Source organism: Phacochoerus africanus, chromosome 1 (genome assembly GCF_016906955.1).
Source record: "Phacochoerus africanus isolate WHEZ1 chromosome 1, ROS_Pafr_v1, whole genome shotgun sequence".
NCBI lineage: Eukaryota > Metazoa > Chordata > Mammalia > Artiodactyla > Suidae > Phacochoerus > Phacochoerus africanus.
Genome location: NC_062544.1, coordinates 249,828,109 through 249,842,373, shown reverse-complemented (window position 1 = coordinate 249,842,373; position 14,265 = coordinate 249,828,109). Strand labels below are relative to the sequence as shown.

Below are 14,265 nucleotides of genomic sequence, written 5' to 3'. Positions count from 1 at the left end.
TTTTAAATAGAAAATGAATCTTTCAATCTTTAAGAGAAGACATTATAAGCTATACAAATATAGTGACTACTCTGAGGAGGCATCAGGCTTAGAGTCAAATGTGTGTGTGTGTGTGTGTGTTTGTGTGTGTATTTATTTATTTTAGTCAGAGGGTGCAGTCTTTTTGTGTGTGTGTGTTTTGGTTCTCTTTTTTAATTTTATTAGATGGTTTAGTCTTTTTGGTTCAGCTTAAGGAGGTAGTGCCCAAAATATAAAATATTTTCTTAGAAAAGGATACTAGTAAAAGTTAGCTTCTCATGTCTAAACTTGTGGTTAATATCACTTGTGGTAGTTTCACTCAGCCTACTCTCAAGTGACAAGAGGTTACAGTAAGGTTCTGACCATTGCCAAGTAAAAGAAGCACAAGGAAACCTATTTATAGGCATAACGATTTTTCCCTGAATGTAGAGTTCACTAATTGGCTTCATAGTTACTTACCTCCTTTGTCTACAAGTACACTCAGCTATCTGGTTCTTCCTCCCTTTGGTACACTTTTTCTATTTATCATGAATGAAGCTTTCTCCTTAGACTGGCTAAATTGTGGCTTTACTAGAACTAACTGTAGGATGTACGTGTGTGTACATGCATGTGCATGTGGGTATGCATGTGCATGTGGGTATACATGTGTGTATGCTCAAGCATGTGTTTTTATATCAATTTTTTGAATGCTTTAAGGTTTTAAATCACATTAAGTTATATGACAGAGAATCTGAAACAGGTTATAAACTACATAGGTTCTGTTTGGGCATAAAGTTTCTTGCTTGTCACCCTGGAAATTAGGCAGTGAGGGGTCAAGTACCTCTTGAGGTTTAATCACCCCTAGCTGAGTCGCATGCTACAGATCATCATGATTTACCGGCAAGGGATGGCTATACAAGAAATTACTTAAGACAGGTGTTTACTATTAAATTGTAAGCCTGATTATGCCAGACACTATCAATTTAATTCATTGAATGAATATACTGTAGAGGATTGCAAATATTTTCACATATCAATATAATTTTTGGATTTTATGGCTGTAATGCTGTTAGATATAAAATATTAAGGATTCTCTAATAAAATATTGTGCTCTTGGATTAGATTTGCAAGACTGCTACCCTCCCTACCTCTTTTGGAGTTTTATACTTATGCACGATTGGTAGAGTATAAACTAAGCCCAAAGTGCCCAAGATGAATTAGTTATGCACGATATACCTTATAATGCATGAGCAAGCTGTGTAAATCAGAAAGGGGAAAACTTTTTTTGGAACTGACAAACATTTATTTCTAGCTCATTATGTTAGTGGTACAGAAATAATAAGTAGTATTCATATTGCTACTGATTATTCAAAGATAGTGATAATCATCCATAAATATTTTTTTCATCTGGGCTTTTAGAATCTATTAACATGAACTGGATTTGGGTCAAATCCTTGTCAAGTAAAACAGTTATTTTGTTGCTAGTTGATGGTAGAGCCATAGCTTTACAAAAAAGGATTATGACTGGCACCCTCTTTAAAAAGCAAAGTTTTAAGAAAAGGATTAATGAAAGTCTATGCCTTTCAGGAGCTCCCGTTGTGGCACAGCAGAAACAAATCCAACTAGGAACCATGAGGTTGCAGGTTAGATTCCTGGCCTTGCTCAGTGGGTTAAGGATCCAGCATTGCCATGAGCTGTGGTGTAGGTCACAGACACAGCTTGCATCCTGATTGTCGTGGCTGTGGCATAGGCTGACGGCTGCAGCTTGGATTAGACCCTTAGCCTGGGAATCTCCATATTCTGCAGGTGTGGCCCTAAAAGGACAAAAAAAAAAAAAAAGAAAAAAAAAAACAAAGAACAACAACAAAAAGTCTACCCCTTTTAAATTGGAGTTGTGTAAAGGAACACTCACAGGCAATAATGAGATTTACCACAGTAACATGTTTCGAGATCTTCTCCAGTGAACAAATGTAAGTGGTTAACAGACTTTAAAAATTCTACCATATAAGACCTGGCCTTAACATTTTTGGTCTGGAGAAAGTTTTAAGCAGATATAAAATCAAATACTTACCTTAAAAATTAAATAAATATGGTTCATAAAATACCTGTTGAACACTTAACCTAAAGAAAAGAAAAGTATTGGCATTTCACTTTAAGATAAACTGTTTTTTTTGTTTGTTTGTTTTTTGTTTTTGTCTTTTTAGGGCCACACCTGTGGCATCTGGAGGTTCCCAGGCTAGGGATCTAATCAGAGCTGTAGCCACTGGCCTACACCAGAGCCACAGCAATGTGGGATCCAAGCCACATCAGCGACCTACACCGCAGCTCATGGCAACACAGACCCTTAACCCACTAAGCAAGGCCAGGGATCGAACCCACAACCTCATGGTTCCTAGTCGGATTCATTTCCGCTGCACCATGACAGGAACTCCATAAACTGGTTTTAAAATATGCACCTAAATTACTGAATGAGTTAACCATAGTTCCTTTATTTCAATGTTTTAATGATAAGTAAATTGGTTATCTTTTAAAACTGATATATTTAGTTTTAGAAATTGTGACCTATAGGACTTGTCTTATTTTTCATATATATAATAATTTTTATTTTTTTTCCATTATATCTGGTTTACAGTTTTCTGTCAATTTTCTCCTGTATAGCATGGTGACCCAGTTACACATACATGTATACATTCTTTTTTCTCACATTATCATGCTCCATCATAAGTGACCAGAAATATTTCCCAGTGCTACACAGCAGGATCTCATTACTTGTCCATTCCAAAGGCAATAGTCTGCATCTATTAATCCCAAGCTCCCAGTCTATCCCACTCCCTCCGCATTGGCAACCACAAGTCTATTCTCCAAGTCCACGATTTTCTTTTCTGTGGAAAGTTTCTAATATATGGCAGAAATGAACCTTTCTATAGGACTTACTTTAAATAGCAGTTACATGACATATCCAGTTGTTCAACAGGATCACTCCAAATTTTTGTCAGTAAAGCCAAGTTATCTTATATAATGCTTACATGTTCTTTTCCATATGGCAAGAGGACATGCATTCAGCTTACTAAAAATTGTACCAAAGCATAAAAGTACCATTAATAACAGTGGTATGAATTCAGTATAAATTTCTTGAAATCTACCGAAACAGTCATCTGATTCCAAAAAACATTTTTACAAACCTGGATTCTGAAAATAATAGCAAAGTTCATGTTCTATATAAACATCAATATTTAGGATGTACATGAAGACCCTACAGTTTTGCTCTTGGCTAGAGAATTATAGCCTTGATTAGGTCAGAAGTCGCACAATATCCTAATAATTTCTCAGAGATATCTCCAAATTATGAGAAGGTATGGTACTTCAAGTACTGGAAAACGGGCAAAAGCTCTATCTAATTCCCTGCCTTGTGGCATATTAGCTTTGCAATGAATTAAAAGGAAACTCAGGTCTGACTAAAATGTAGAAAGCAATTGTATCACAAAAGTTAAAATTATTCTGCTCCGGGTGATTAGAATCATTGTGGAGAAAAGGTTAACTTCTGAAGGAACTTCCCTTTAGAGGATTTTCTTTCTAAATGTCTAGTACAAAGATAGCTAGAAACTACAGATGTAGAGACAGGTAATCTAATATTATAAATATGGAAAGATGGATGTGGAGGTATTGCCCAAGATTTGATATTTTATGAAAAGATTTGGATGGAAAAACATCCAGATTACCCCTTGTTTTGTTGCACAGCTAACTTGGTGCAAAGTTTTTAAGGTATTAATTTGAGGGGCTCAGAGTTTAATCTACAATTACATTTGACTTTTTTTTGTACCATAGTTCTTAGTGAGATAAATGATCCCAAATCCCAAATATAAGCAGGTCACTATTAAGATAATAAGATATATATAAAATAAGATATATATACAATAAGATAAAGATATATACCATTAAAAATAATAGATGGAGTTCCCTGGTGGACTAGTGGTTAAAGATTCAATAAGATAAAGATATATACCATTAAAAATAATAGATGGAGTTCCCTGGAGGACTAGGGGTTAAAGATTCAGCATTGTCACTTCTGTGACTTGGGTTTGATCCCTGGCCAGGGAACTTCTGCATGCTGTGGCTGTGGCCAAAAAAAATAAATAACTGATAGAAAACCTTTACTGGGACTTCAGCAAGAAATGTTCAGGAAAATAATTTTTTATAAGAATACTTGAGGAATTTCCTAGGCATATTTTTTTTAAAAACTTTTTATTATAGAAAATTTCCAACATACACAATGTAAACACAATAGTATAATGAGACAAAATGCAACCACTACCCACCAAAAGCAGCCACTGTTCTAATTATGTTAAGGTCAAGTGCTTAAGTTCCTACAGTCTCCTTTAGAGAAAGAGAGGGATGACTTCAAGGATTATGAAGGAAAGTAATGCTACAATTCCTCTGTTTAATGTTTGCTCTTAAATATGCTTTTGCTGGCCATTACACCAACTTATTACATACAGCATGAGATATATATTTTAAAAAATGTAAACAAAAAGAAGAAATATATGTTGAAATAACAAAAGTAGAATGTGAACTTACAGGGAGTGGTGAGAGAGAGAGCGAAAGAAAGGTCAGTAAAGAAATTCCTAATATTTATGCACCCTTGGTTATATCATCTCTGATCCCAGTGTATCCATTATACCCTAGCTCTTCAATATATGTCTGTGGGCCAGCCACAGACTTTCAGATGCCACCCCACAACTATTGAATAAGAATCTGCATTTTAACAGGATGCAGAGGTGATTCAGATGCAGATTCCATTTTAAGAAACACTGCGCTAGATCACAAAGTACAAAATATAGTGACATGACAAAGAAGAAAAAAATAGAAGCTCTCTAAAACAAGGCAGGACATGAAACAAGAATACACGTCGTCGAATCAATAAATCAACTATGCAGTATAAAGAATTTCTGTTGATTCTGTAACTGGGTAATGTGTCATTTATAAAGCTAGAGATGAAAATGGAAATAAATGTTAAATACTGTTTCCTGTTTGGGGAGAAAGAGGTCAGCATGAAATATGGAGAAAGATATTACGATTGGCTCTTCTCAGTGCTTTTTCCTGTTCATCTTATGCCTTCTAGTAACTTTATGAGCTGTCACATAAGCTAATATGAAAAGAAACAAATTATACTTTTGTTTATTTTGTTTGAATGATGCTCATTAAAATTTTGTTATATACAATTGCTATCAGATTTTATGTATCCAATTAATATTGCATTAAATGATACTTTTGTAAAAGAAACAGCTAAAGGAAGCAGATGTGTAGATTCTTAAAACACAGCTGTTATTAAAATTAAACTATTAGCAGCAATATTTTGGAATAATTTCTCAAATATTGTATAACATAATTATAAATGTGGTTTGTCAAGAGATCTAAATTTTCTTACACTGCTGCAGCTTAGAGCTATGAACAGAAAAACATTGGACATGGATTTATAGGAAAGTATATAAAATATAAAAGTGAGACAACATTTCATATAAATCTATGAAACATTAAAAAATGAGTCTAAAAAAAATAAAAAAAAGGAGTTCCCGTCATGGTTCAGTGGAAACAAATCTGACTGGATCCATGAGAATGCAGGTTCAATCCCTGGCCTCGCTCAGTGGGTTGAGGATCCAGCCTTGCCATGAGCTGTGGTGTAGGCCAGCGGCTACAGCTCCTGTTCGCCCCCTGGCCTGGGAACCTCCATGTGCCGCGGGTGCAGCCCTACTTTTTATAAAAAATAAAAAGAGTCTAACTTTTTTAAAATATAGCAAAGAACTATAAATACATCTATATTATCCTGACATATTTTGACTGAAAGGAGGTCATTCTATCTTTTGCCCTAATATTTTTTAACTGAAGTCGAATCTAATCCTCAAATGCAAAAATCTCAGAAATGACTTTGGTTAACAAAAATGAGATATTTCTTAAGATACATGTTGTTGGAAAGCCCTGTATCCTGTATGATTAATTTACAGTTAAAAGAAAGAGTTGAGATTTTCATGCTCTTTCACTCTTCCCAAATGTTGAAATTTGTCTTACTCTTAAAAACTGCCTAAATTGGAGTTGCCGTCGTGGCACAGTGGTTAACAATCAGACTAGGAAACTTTAGGTTGTGGGTTCGATCCCTGGCCTTGCTCAGTGGGTTAAGGATCTGGCGTTGCCGTGAGCTGTGGTGTAGGTTGCAGACGCGGCTCGGATCCCATGATGCTGTGGCTCTGGCATAGGCTGGCATCTACAGCTCCGGTTAGACCCCTAGCCTGGCAACCTCCATATGCTGCAGGAAGTGGCACAAGAAATGGCAAAAAGACAAAAACAAACAAACCAAAAAAACCTGCCTAAATTATATAAAGCTTTGTGATAAAAATCTTAATTAGATAATTATTTTTCTAATTTGTGAACATAATCATAAACATGTATTTTCAAAATAAGACCTGGAACACTTACCTAGTCTTATTCTTTCCTAATATTTATTTTATTTTTAAAATCAATCAATAAGATAAAGACATACTTCTTTGGAAATAAGTAAAATTCAATGGACCATGCAAATACATATTCATCAAATACATAAAATTTGGTGTTATTTTCAAAGTTAAACCTTTGCATAGAGCACAAAAATGACAAAGCTGAACATATATTAACTTATCATTAATATATTTTAAGTGTTTTAAAAATAAATAGTACATGCTAGAATCCAATATTTTAAGCAGAAGAATTTTTTTCCTAAAAACATCATTGTTCATTTGAAATGAAACATTAAGAAATCAGAACAGCTTTCTCCCTCAACTATATTTAAGATCTTGTTAAAATATCTTAACTTTAGCCTATCATTTTGATTTCTAAACCATTTAAAATTACCCTCTTCCTATCAGCTACTTTAGACTTGACACACTTCAAATTAAATGAAAATATTAAATCTCTTCTCCACAGAGAAAAAAATAATCCCTAAGTGAACCATTTCATGATGAATCTGGATCATGGACAATAAGTTTAAATATTAGTAAGTGAATTCACATCTTGAGGAAAGTATTCTCATTCAGACTGAAATGAATTCTTCAGCCAAGTGAAGAGCATTTATCTCAGTAGAAATTTTACTGTAAATATGTAGATAGATAGATTTTTAAATATTCAAAATATTCAGATGACTGTCCTCCTTCTTTACCAAAGATAACGACTTTCTCAGGTATTCTTTAGCAAATATGTTCACCTCATATTTTTCATGTTAAAATAGTTGTTCAAACACACTGTGCTTTCTTTTAGGCATACCCAGATGATTCTGAATTTGCTCTCCTCAACTCTGCTGGTGGTTGAGAAAATTAAGATTTTCTTGTAGTGAAACTTAAATCTCAAGAAAATAAATTAACATTGTAAAATGGCCTGATTATTCAAATGAAGTATATAAAAAAAAAAAACCTTATACTAAAGGAATAAAAGGTCTGTGGCCAGACCTTTTATTTCTGAATTCAACTTTTCAAATTTATGTCTGAAGTAGTTTTAATTTTATTTACTCAAATTGAAATGGATTAAATGTTAAACTAACAAATATTTGCTTTTTAAAACTGGGTAAAGACAGGGAGAAGGCATTCCCAGTGCGTCTCAAGTAAATGAAATCTGTTACATTTTGAAAGTGAGTTTCCCAGGATTTTAAAATTTATATTTTGGGTCACCATGCTGTACAGTAGAAAAAAATAAAATAAAAGGTTAAAATAAAATAAAATAAAATTTATGTTTTATTTTCAGATGTAAAGTATTTGAAAGAAGAAGATGCAAATCGCAAGACTTTCACAGTCAGCAGCACACTGGACTTCCGAGTGGACCGCAGCGACGATGGCGTGGCAGTCATCTGCAGAGTGGACCATGAATCTCTCAATGCCACCCCTCAGGTGGCCATGCAGGTGCTAGAAATACACTGTAAGTAAACACTACTCCCTAACTCTTCATCTTGGCAGTGAATATCTACATCTATATTCAAAATCATTGCAAAATTTTCTGAAGTTTCAGCAAATGTGCAACAAAATCTACAGCTAAACGAAGTAAAACTACCCTCATTAGTATTAATCACATCCCAAGGAAAGAAGTCATTGACTGAGTATCATTCCTGACAAAGAAAAGAGAAAAAATAAAAGGAGCTATCAAAAGGTTAAAGCTCCTAATTATCTTCCAAATGTTGCCTTGATGTATGCATATACCTTCAGGTTGGTAGGAAGCAGGTGATTTTGGCTGAATCTGTGAGGGGTGGGAATCTGGAAGAGCCTTGATGAACTTTCTAAATGTAATGTTATTATATGAAAATGTGGCTTCCCATCTGTTCTTTTAAAATTAGACTATGTTTTTCACTATTTTTAAAAATACACTAAGCCTTTATGAACACAGGGGCCTATTATGTTATGTGAAAAGATCATAGAAATATCAGGAGGATCAGACTTTTTTTTAAACTTTTTCATAGAGAAAATATAAATTGGAGTATTATTTTTAATTAATGCTCCTTGTATTTTAAGTATCGTCAGTCTAATTAAACTTTTTTTTTCTTTTTTGGTTATATCCATGGCAGGTGAAAGTTCCCGGGCCAGGGATCGAAGTGGGTCCACAACAGCACCCTGAGCCACTGCAATAACAATACTGGATCCTTAACCCACTGAGGCACAGACAACTTCTAAAATTACTAAAATTTGAAGAATACTTTCAGTTATATTAGATTAGCTTCTTTAATTTCCTTCCTGTTCTCACTGAAGCAGATTTGGAGACAAGTGTATTTTAGAGCCCAAACTTAGGATATTTCCATATTTCAACATTTATTTGCAATGAGACTTGGGACAATTACTTAAGCTTTGATTATAGACTAGATAATTAATTCCTGTGGACCAAACTAGACAGCTTAAGTCATGTTTATGGCATTAAGTAAGTCTTCAAAAATGTCAGTTGCCTTTCTTTCTTAGTTGGTTCAGACAGATAGAAGAAAAATGCCAAAGACTGAGTCACTTTTAAACAACAGAAATTTATTTTTCACAGTCCTGGTGGCCTAAATGTCAAGGTCAAGAAGCAGGCATATTCAGTGTCTGGTGAGGGCCTTCACTCTGGCTTAGAGTTGGCCATCTTCTCTGCATGTCTGCACATGGCAGAAGGGGCCAAGGGGCTCTCTGGGATCTCTTTTGAAAAGGTACTATTCCCAGTCATAATCTTCCAAAGCCCTTACCTCCTAATGACAACACACTGAGTATTAGATTTCAGCCTATGAACTCAGGGAAAACATTAACATTCATTCTATAGCATCTTCCTTTTACTATTTATTCTTACTACATAATTTGATGTGTCAAGAGGACCCAGATAAGCAGGATTTTAATTTAATTTTTTCTCTTATGTAAATCCAGATAAGATCTTTAAAAATAATCTTTGACTACTAATTTATCTGTAATTTTCAATATATAATAAAAGAAAATAATAAAATTAAGTCATAAGGAATATTAAAGATCACCAGCCAAAGATCACCAGAAACCTACAATTAGTCTAGCAAAATTACATTTATTTAGTTTGCTGTGGCAAAGAATATGGTATACTAGAGAAATCTCTGAATATAGGCATGAGAAAGTGGGACAGGTTTACTAGAGAATACGGGTTTATACTAAATATTCTGAAGAGTACTCTGAATTGGATGCTGTTAGGATTGGGGGCAATTCAGTGATGTGTATGTTGGTAACTTTTTCTTTCAAAGCACAAATATTAAATCAGGACTAGATTTGCTCTTATGAAGATGCTGTGCTTAATCATGCTACCCTGTGCGGTTGCTGAACACCTTGGTCTCTGTCCCCTTTCACACCTGGTCATGGACTAGACTTGAATTTGTCTTATTCCACCCCACAGTTGCAGAGTGGCTTTATCTGATTATTGCTTAGATTCTAGAGAAGTGTTTATATTTGTTGAAACTATTTCAGTCTAGTTGTAAGATGCCAATTGTTAGTTTCCAAAGTCATTTTCACTTTCTAGAGATTCCAGAATGGAACTATGTTATATATATAACATATATATATATTTATATATTTATATATATAACATATATATATATATTTATATATTTATATATATAAATATATATATATTATATATTTATATATATACACACACATACACACATACATATATAATATATATGTAATGGGCATTTTTTAGCTGTTCACCATATTTTAGTGTGCATTATTAAGCAAACTAAATTGCCTAATTTTCTATAAATCTTTACATGAGGAATGTTATACTTAGTGGCCAAATGAAAATAAAAACTCATTCTATCATGGTTTAATATGTAAATGGCTTGGAGGCAGAGACCATATCTATTTAAATTATTTTTCCTAGCATCAAGCATACCATCATTCAAGTATGTGAAGTTAATTAAAAGTAACTGATGATAATACTGAATATTCCTTTAGGGATGCAGAAAATTCCCCAGAGATGAAATGAGGAATGTAAAGTGGAGAGGGACATTTAGTAACAGTTTGCATGAAAATTAGAGCAAAATGAACAAATTGGATGTGGTCTTCATAAACATCTAAGAATAATGATAAAAATATCCCAGTGGTTTTTTTTTTCCAGGACAGCAGATCATGGCTCCACATAAGTCCACATGAACAATATGCATGATATGGAAATTCCATGGAAGCAAGTAGGGTAGGGGAATAGAAAGAAGAATTGAAAAAGGAAAAAGATGGTTAGCCTAGAATTTATGGAACATAAGTATAGATTTCCACATGATTTTACAAAGTTTCTATCATGAATAACCACAAAGGCTGGCCCAAAAGAGGAGCAGCTTTTCAGAACCACAGAGCAGAATAGATGCCATCGTTTTCTGTGGTAACTTACAAGAGTAAGTATACATCCCTACAATAATGGGGTTATGACTGCACCCTGAAATAAAAATCCTGTGTTAATGCGGAAAGGCAAAATTGATGAGAAATAAGACATAAGCGTTAAACATAAAGTGACAAGGAACATAATGAAAACAAATAGGAGGAGGAATTATATTTTTAGGGCTAAATGTTTGTTTTAACTTAGTAACCTTGTGATATATGATTTAGAAGGAGTCAGCCTATGAAATATCACAACGTTCCTTTCTTTGTAAATTATTGATCTTAAATTTTAATGCCACCATGATGGAAGAGAATTTCTTTAAACTTGAGATTTAAGAAAATGTAGGCTTTTCACTGTAAACCGCAAATACTTGCAAATTTCAAATAATAGGTAATAGCATACCTTGCACTTGCGTAGTTGAAAAAGACACTTCCTTTTTTATAGATAGAAATTCTCACTCATTTTCCTATTTTTACACAGATCACTTTGAAAACAATAACTTTTTATTTGTCTGATTTAATTTTTAAAAGAACAGATTGTATGAGTCACTTCATTTAATTCTCAGTGAGAATAATGTATCTCCACTAACAGCAAAAACTGTACAAAACAAGAAAAGAAATAAAATAACAACATTCATTTTATGTGTGACATTGATAAAATTGCATAAAAATCAACTGTTATTGAAAATGAAAAAAAAAGAGACAAATAAGTAAAATATTTCAGAATAATAAGAGTTCCAAGAAAGCATTTTAGTACTGGGGCACTGAGCCACTAATATGGATAAATAAGAACCTGAAGTTTAACTCTCTATGTGTATGTGTGTTGTAAGGTCCATTATATATAACCATCCAATTATGAAACCTTACACTATCAGTAATATTTGTGTAGTATTTCTATTGTGTAGTGGTGCCATGCTTTGCCTACAAAATAAATATTTACACATGCACATAAACTTTGCAACTATGAAACAATGCATAGTTAAGTCTTGTAAGAGAACCAGCTTGTAAGTCTAAAGAAATTCACTGTGAGAAACCATATAAGAAAAAAAGAAAGGAAAGAAAGAAGGAAAGGAGAAGGGGAGGAGTGACTTTGGAAGCTACAGGTTTGAAAGTGTGTGTTTAAATGAGATCTATTAGGATAATGAATAACAATAAGACATGTATTATATACCTTTAATAACCAAAAAGTTCCTGGATTCATTATTATTATAAGAAATTAAATGGTCAGTTTATAGTCTTTACCTTCTTGAGGCTTTTATTTCCATTCTAGTTAACATGCAGATAAATAATACAATTAATTTTCCCCTTAAAACCTTATGTTAAAAATATATTTTAAAGAGATCCCTTTCTTGTTTTGCTTTTTTATTTTTTTTTAATTTTTATTTTTAATTTTTTATTAAAGATGATTTACAATATTCTGTCAATTTCTGCTATATAGCAAAGTGACCAGTCATGTATATATATGTGTTATCCTCCATCATGTTCCATCACAAATGACTACACAGTTTCCTGTGCTATGCAGTAGGATCTCATTGCTTATTCACTCCAAATTGTTTTGCTCTTTTTAAATATAGTTAATGTGTGCCTAAAATAACTGAATTCTTGACTGGACATATCTTCCACTTTTCTGGAGCATCTAATGTACATGATCAGTTCTTGCTTTGGTCCTACTTATTTCAATAAAATAGAATTAAAAAAAATAAAAGTCTGTCCATACTAGAAAATAGTCAATACAAATAGTTTGGAGGCTTCTAATTATTTTGTTATAACTTCATTTCCACTGTATGTGATACATATATACATGATACAGAACAGAAATATTTTCAAATGTAGGCAGAAATTCTTCATTAAGTATGATTTTTTGCATCTGTCCCTTTTCAATTATAAAAAATAAAATAATTAATTCCCACCTACTTAATTCTCCATGCACAAACCTATACACCTTCTTAGCCCAGGTAAGTTTCTGTTAAATTTTCCTGTGTTAGTTGTACCAAAAATGCTTCTACTGTTTTTCTATTTATTATATAAAGCACTTGATTAAATGTTTCAGGTTACTAGAGAGGGGAATGTTACAAGTAGCATTTTAAAATAACATATCTCAGAGATCAGAGAAATGATGGAGAAATGAAGGACTTAAATTCACTTCCTGTCATGAAAACACCAAAATCACAACTGCTGAATAACAATTGACAAAAAGAACTGGAACTGACCAAAAAAGATATTTTACATTCAAAGACAAAGGAGAAGCCACAACAAGATGATGGGGGGACACTTCAGCAATACAACAAAATCACATACCTGCTGGGTGGATGACTCACAAACTAGGAAATAATTATGTCACAGAGTTTATCCCCCAATAATGAGAATTCTAAGCCCCACATCAGGTTCCCCAGCCTGGGGCTCTGACATTAGGAAGAGGAGCCCCCAGAACATTTGGCTTTGGAGGCTAGTAAGGTTTGAGTATAAGAGCTCCATTCTTGGAAGATATGCACAATGTTTTGTATGCACTGGGACCCAGAGCAAAGCAGCGACTTTATAAGAGACTGAGCCAGATGTTCCTGCAGGTATTGGAGGGTATCCTGGGGAGGTGAAGATCCATTGTGTCTCACTGTGGGGACAAGGACACTGATCATGGAAACCATAGGGAATATTTATGGACATGCATTCTCTTGGAGGTTGCTGTTTTGGCACTCAGCACTAGCCCTGCCCAACAGTGTGCAGGTTCCAGTGCTGGGACAAAGAACCAACAGAGTGGGAACATTCAGGTCAAAGACCCAACAGCTTGGGAAAACAGCCTCCCCCCAACAGCAGACAGGCTGCCTAAAGTCACCCTGGGCCTACAGCCCCCTCTCTTCTAAACACACCCCTTGTCAGAGGCTTGTCCATCAGAAGGACATGAGCCAGTTCCACCTAAAATGGGCAGGCACTGGTCCCTCCCACCAGGAAGCCTGCACAAGCCCCTGGAGTGACCTCATTCACCAGGGGGTAGACACCAGAAGCAAGAGAAACTACATTCCTGCAGCCTGTGGAAAGAGAGCACAAACACAGAAAGTCAGATAAAATGATACTCCAGAGAAATATGTTCCAGACTATAGAACAAAGTAAAACCCCAGAAGACCAACCAAGTGAAGCAGATAAAGTAAATCTACCTGAAAAAATAATTCAGAGTAATGATAGTAAAGATTATCTAAGATCTTGAAAAAAAAGAATGGAGACACAGAATAAGAAGATACAAGACATGTGTAACAAAGAGCTAGAAGATTTAAAGAACAAAAAAATATAGATGAACAAGACAATAACTAAAATGAAAAATACGCTAGAAAGGATCAATAGAATGGGAGGCAGAAGAACAAATAAGTGAGCTTGAAGACAGATTGGTGGACTTCACTGCCATGGAAAAGGATAAAGAAAA

The 14,265-nt window shown here is 34.1% G+C and overlaps 1 protein-coding gene across 2 annotated transcripts in view; it reads left to right on the top strand.

Annotated features, from left to right (window-relative positions):
• Positions 1–14,265, top strand: part of CADM2 (cell adhesion molecule 2) — a 1,078,779-nt gene that overhangs the window by 913,480 nt on the left and 151,034 nt on the right. For both annotated transcript variants that reach the window (XM_047794400.1, XM_047794392.1), the window contains one exon: positions 7,759–7,929. In XM_047794400.1, the coding sequence (XP_047650356.1) occupies positions 7,759–7,929 (171 nt within the window). The remainder of the gene's footprint in view (positions 1–7,758; positions 7,930–14,265) is intronic.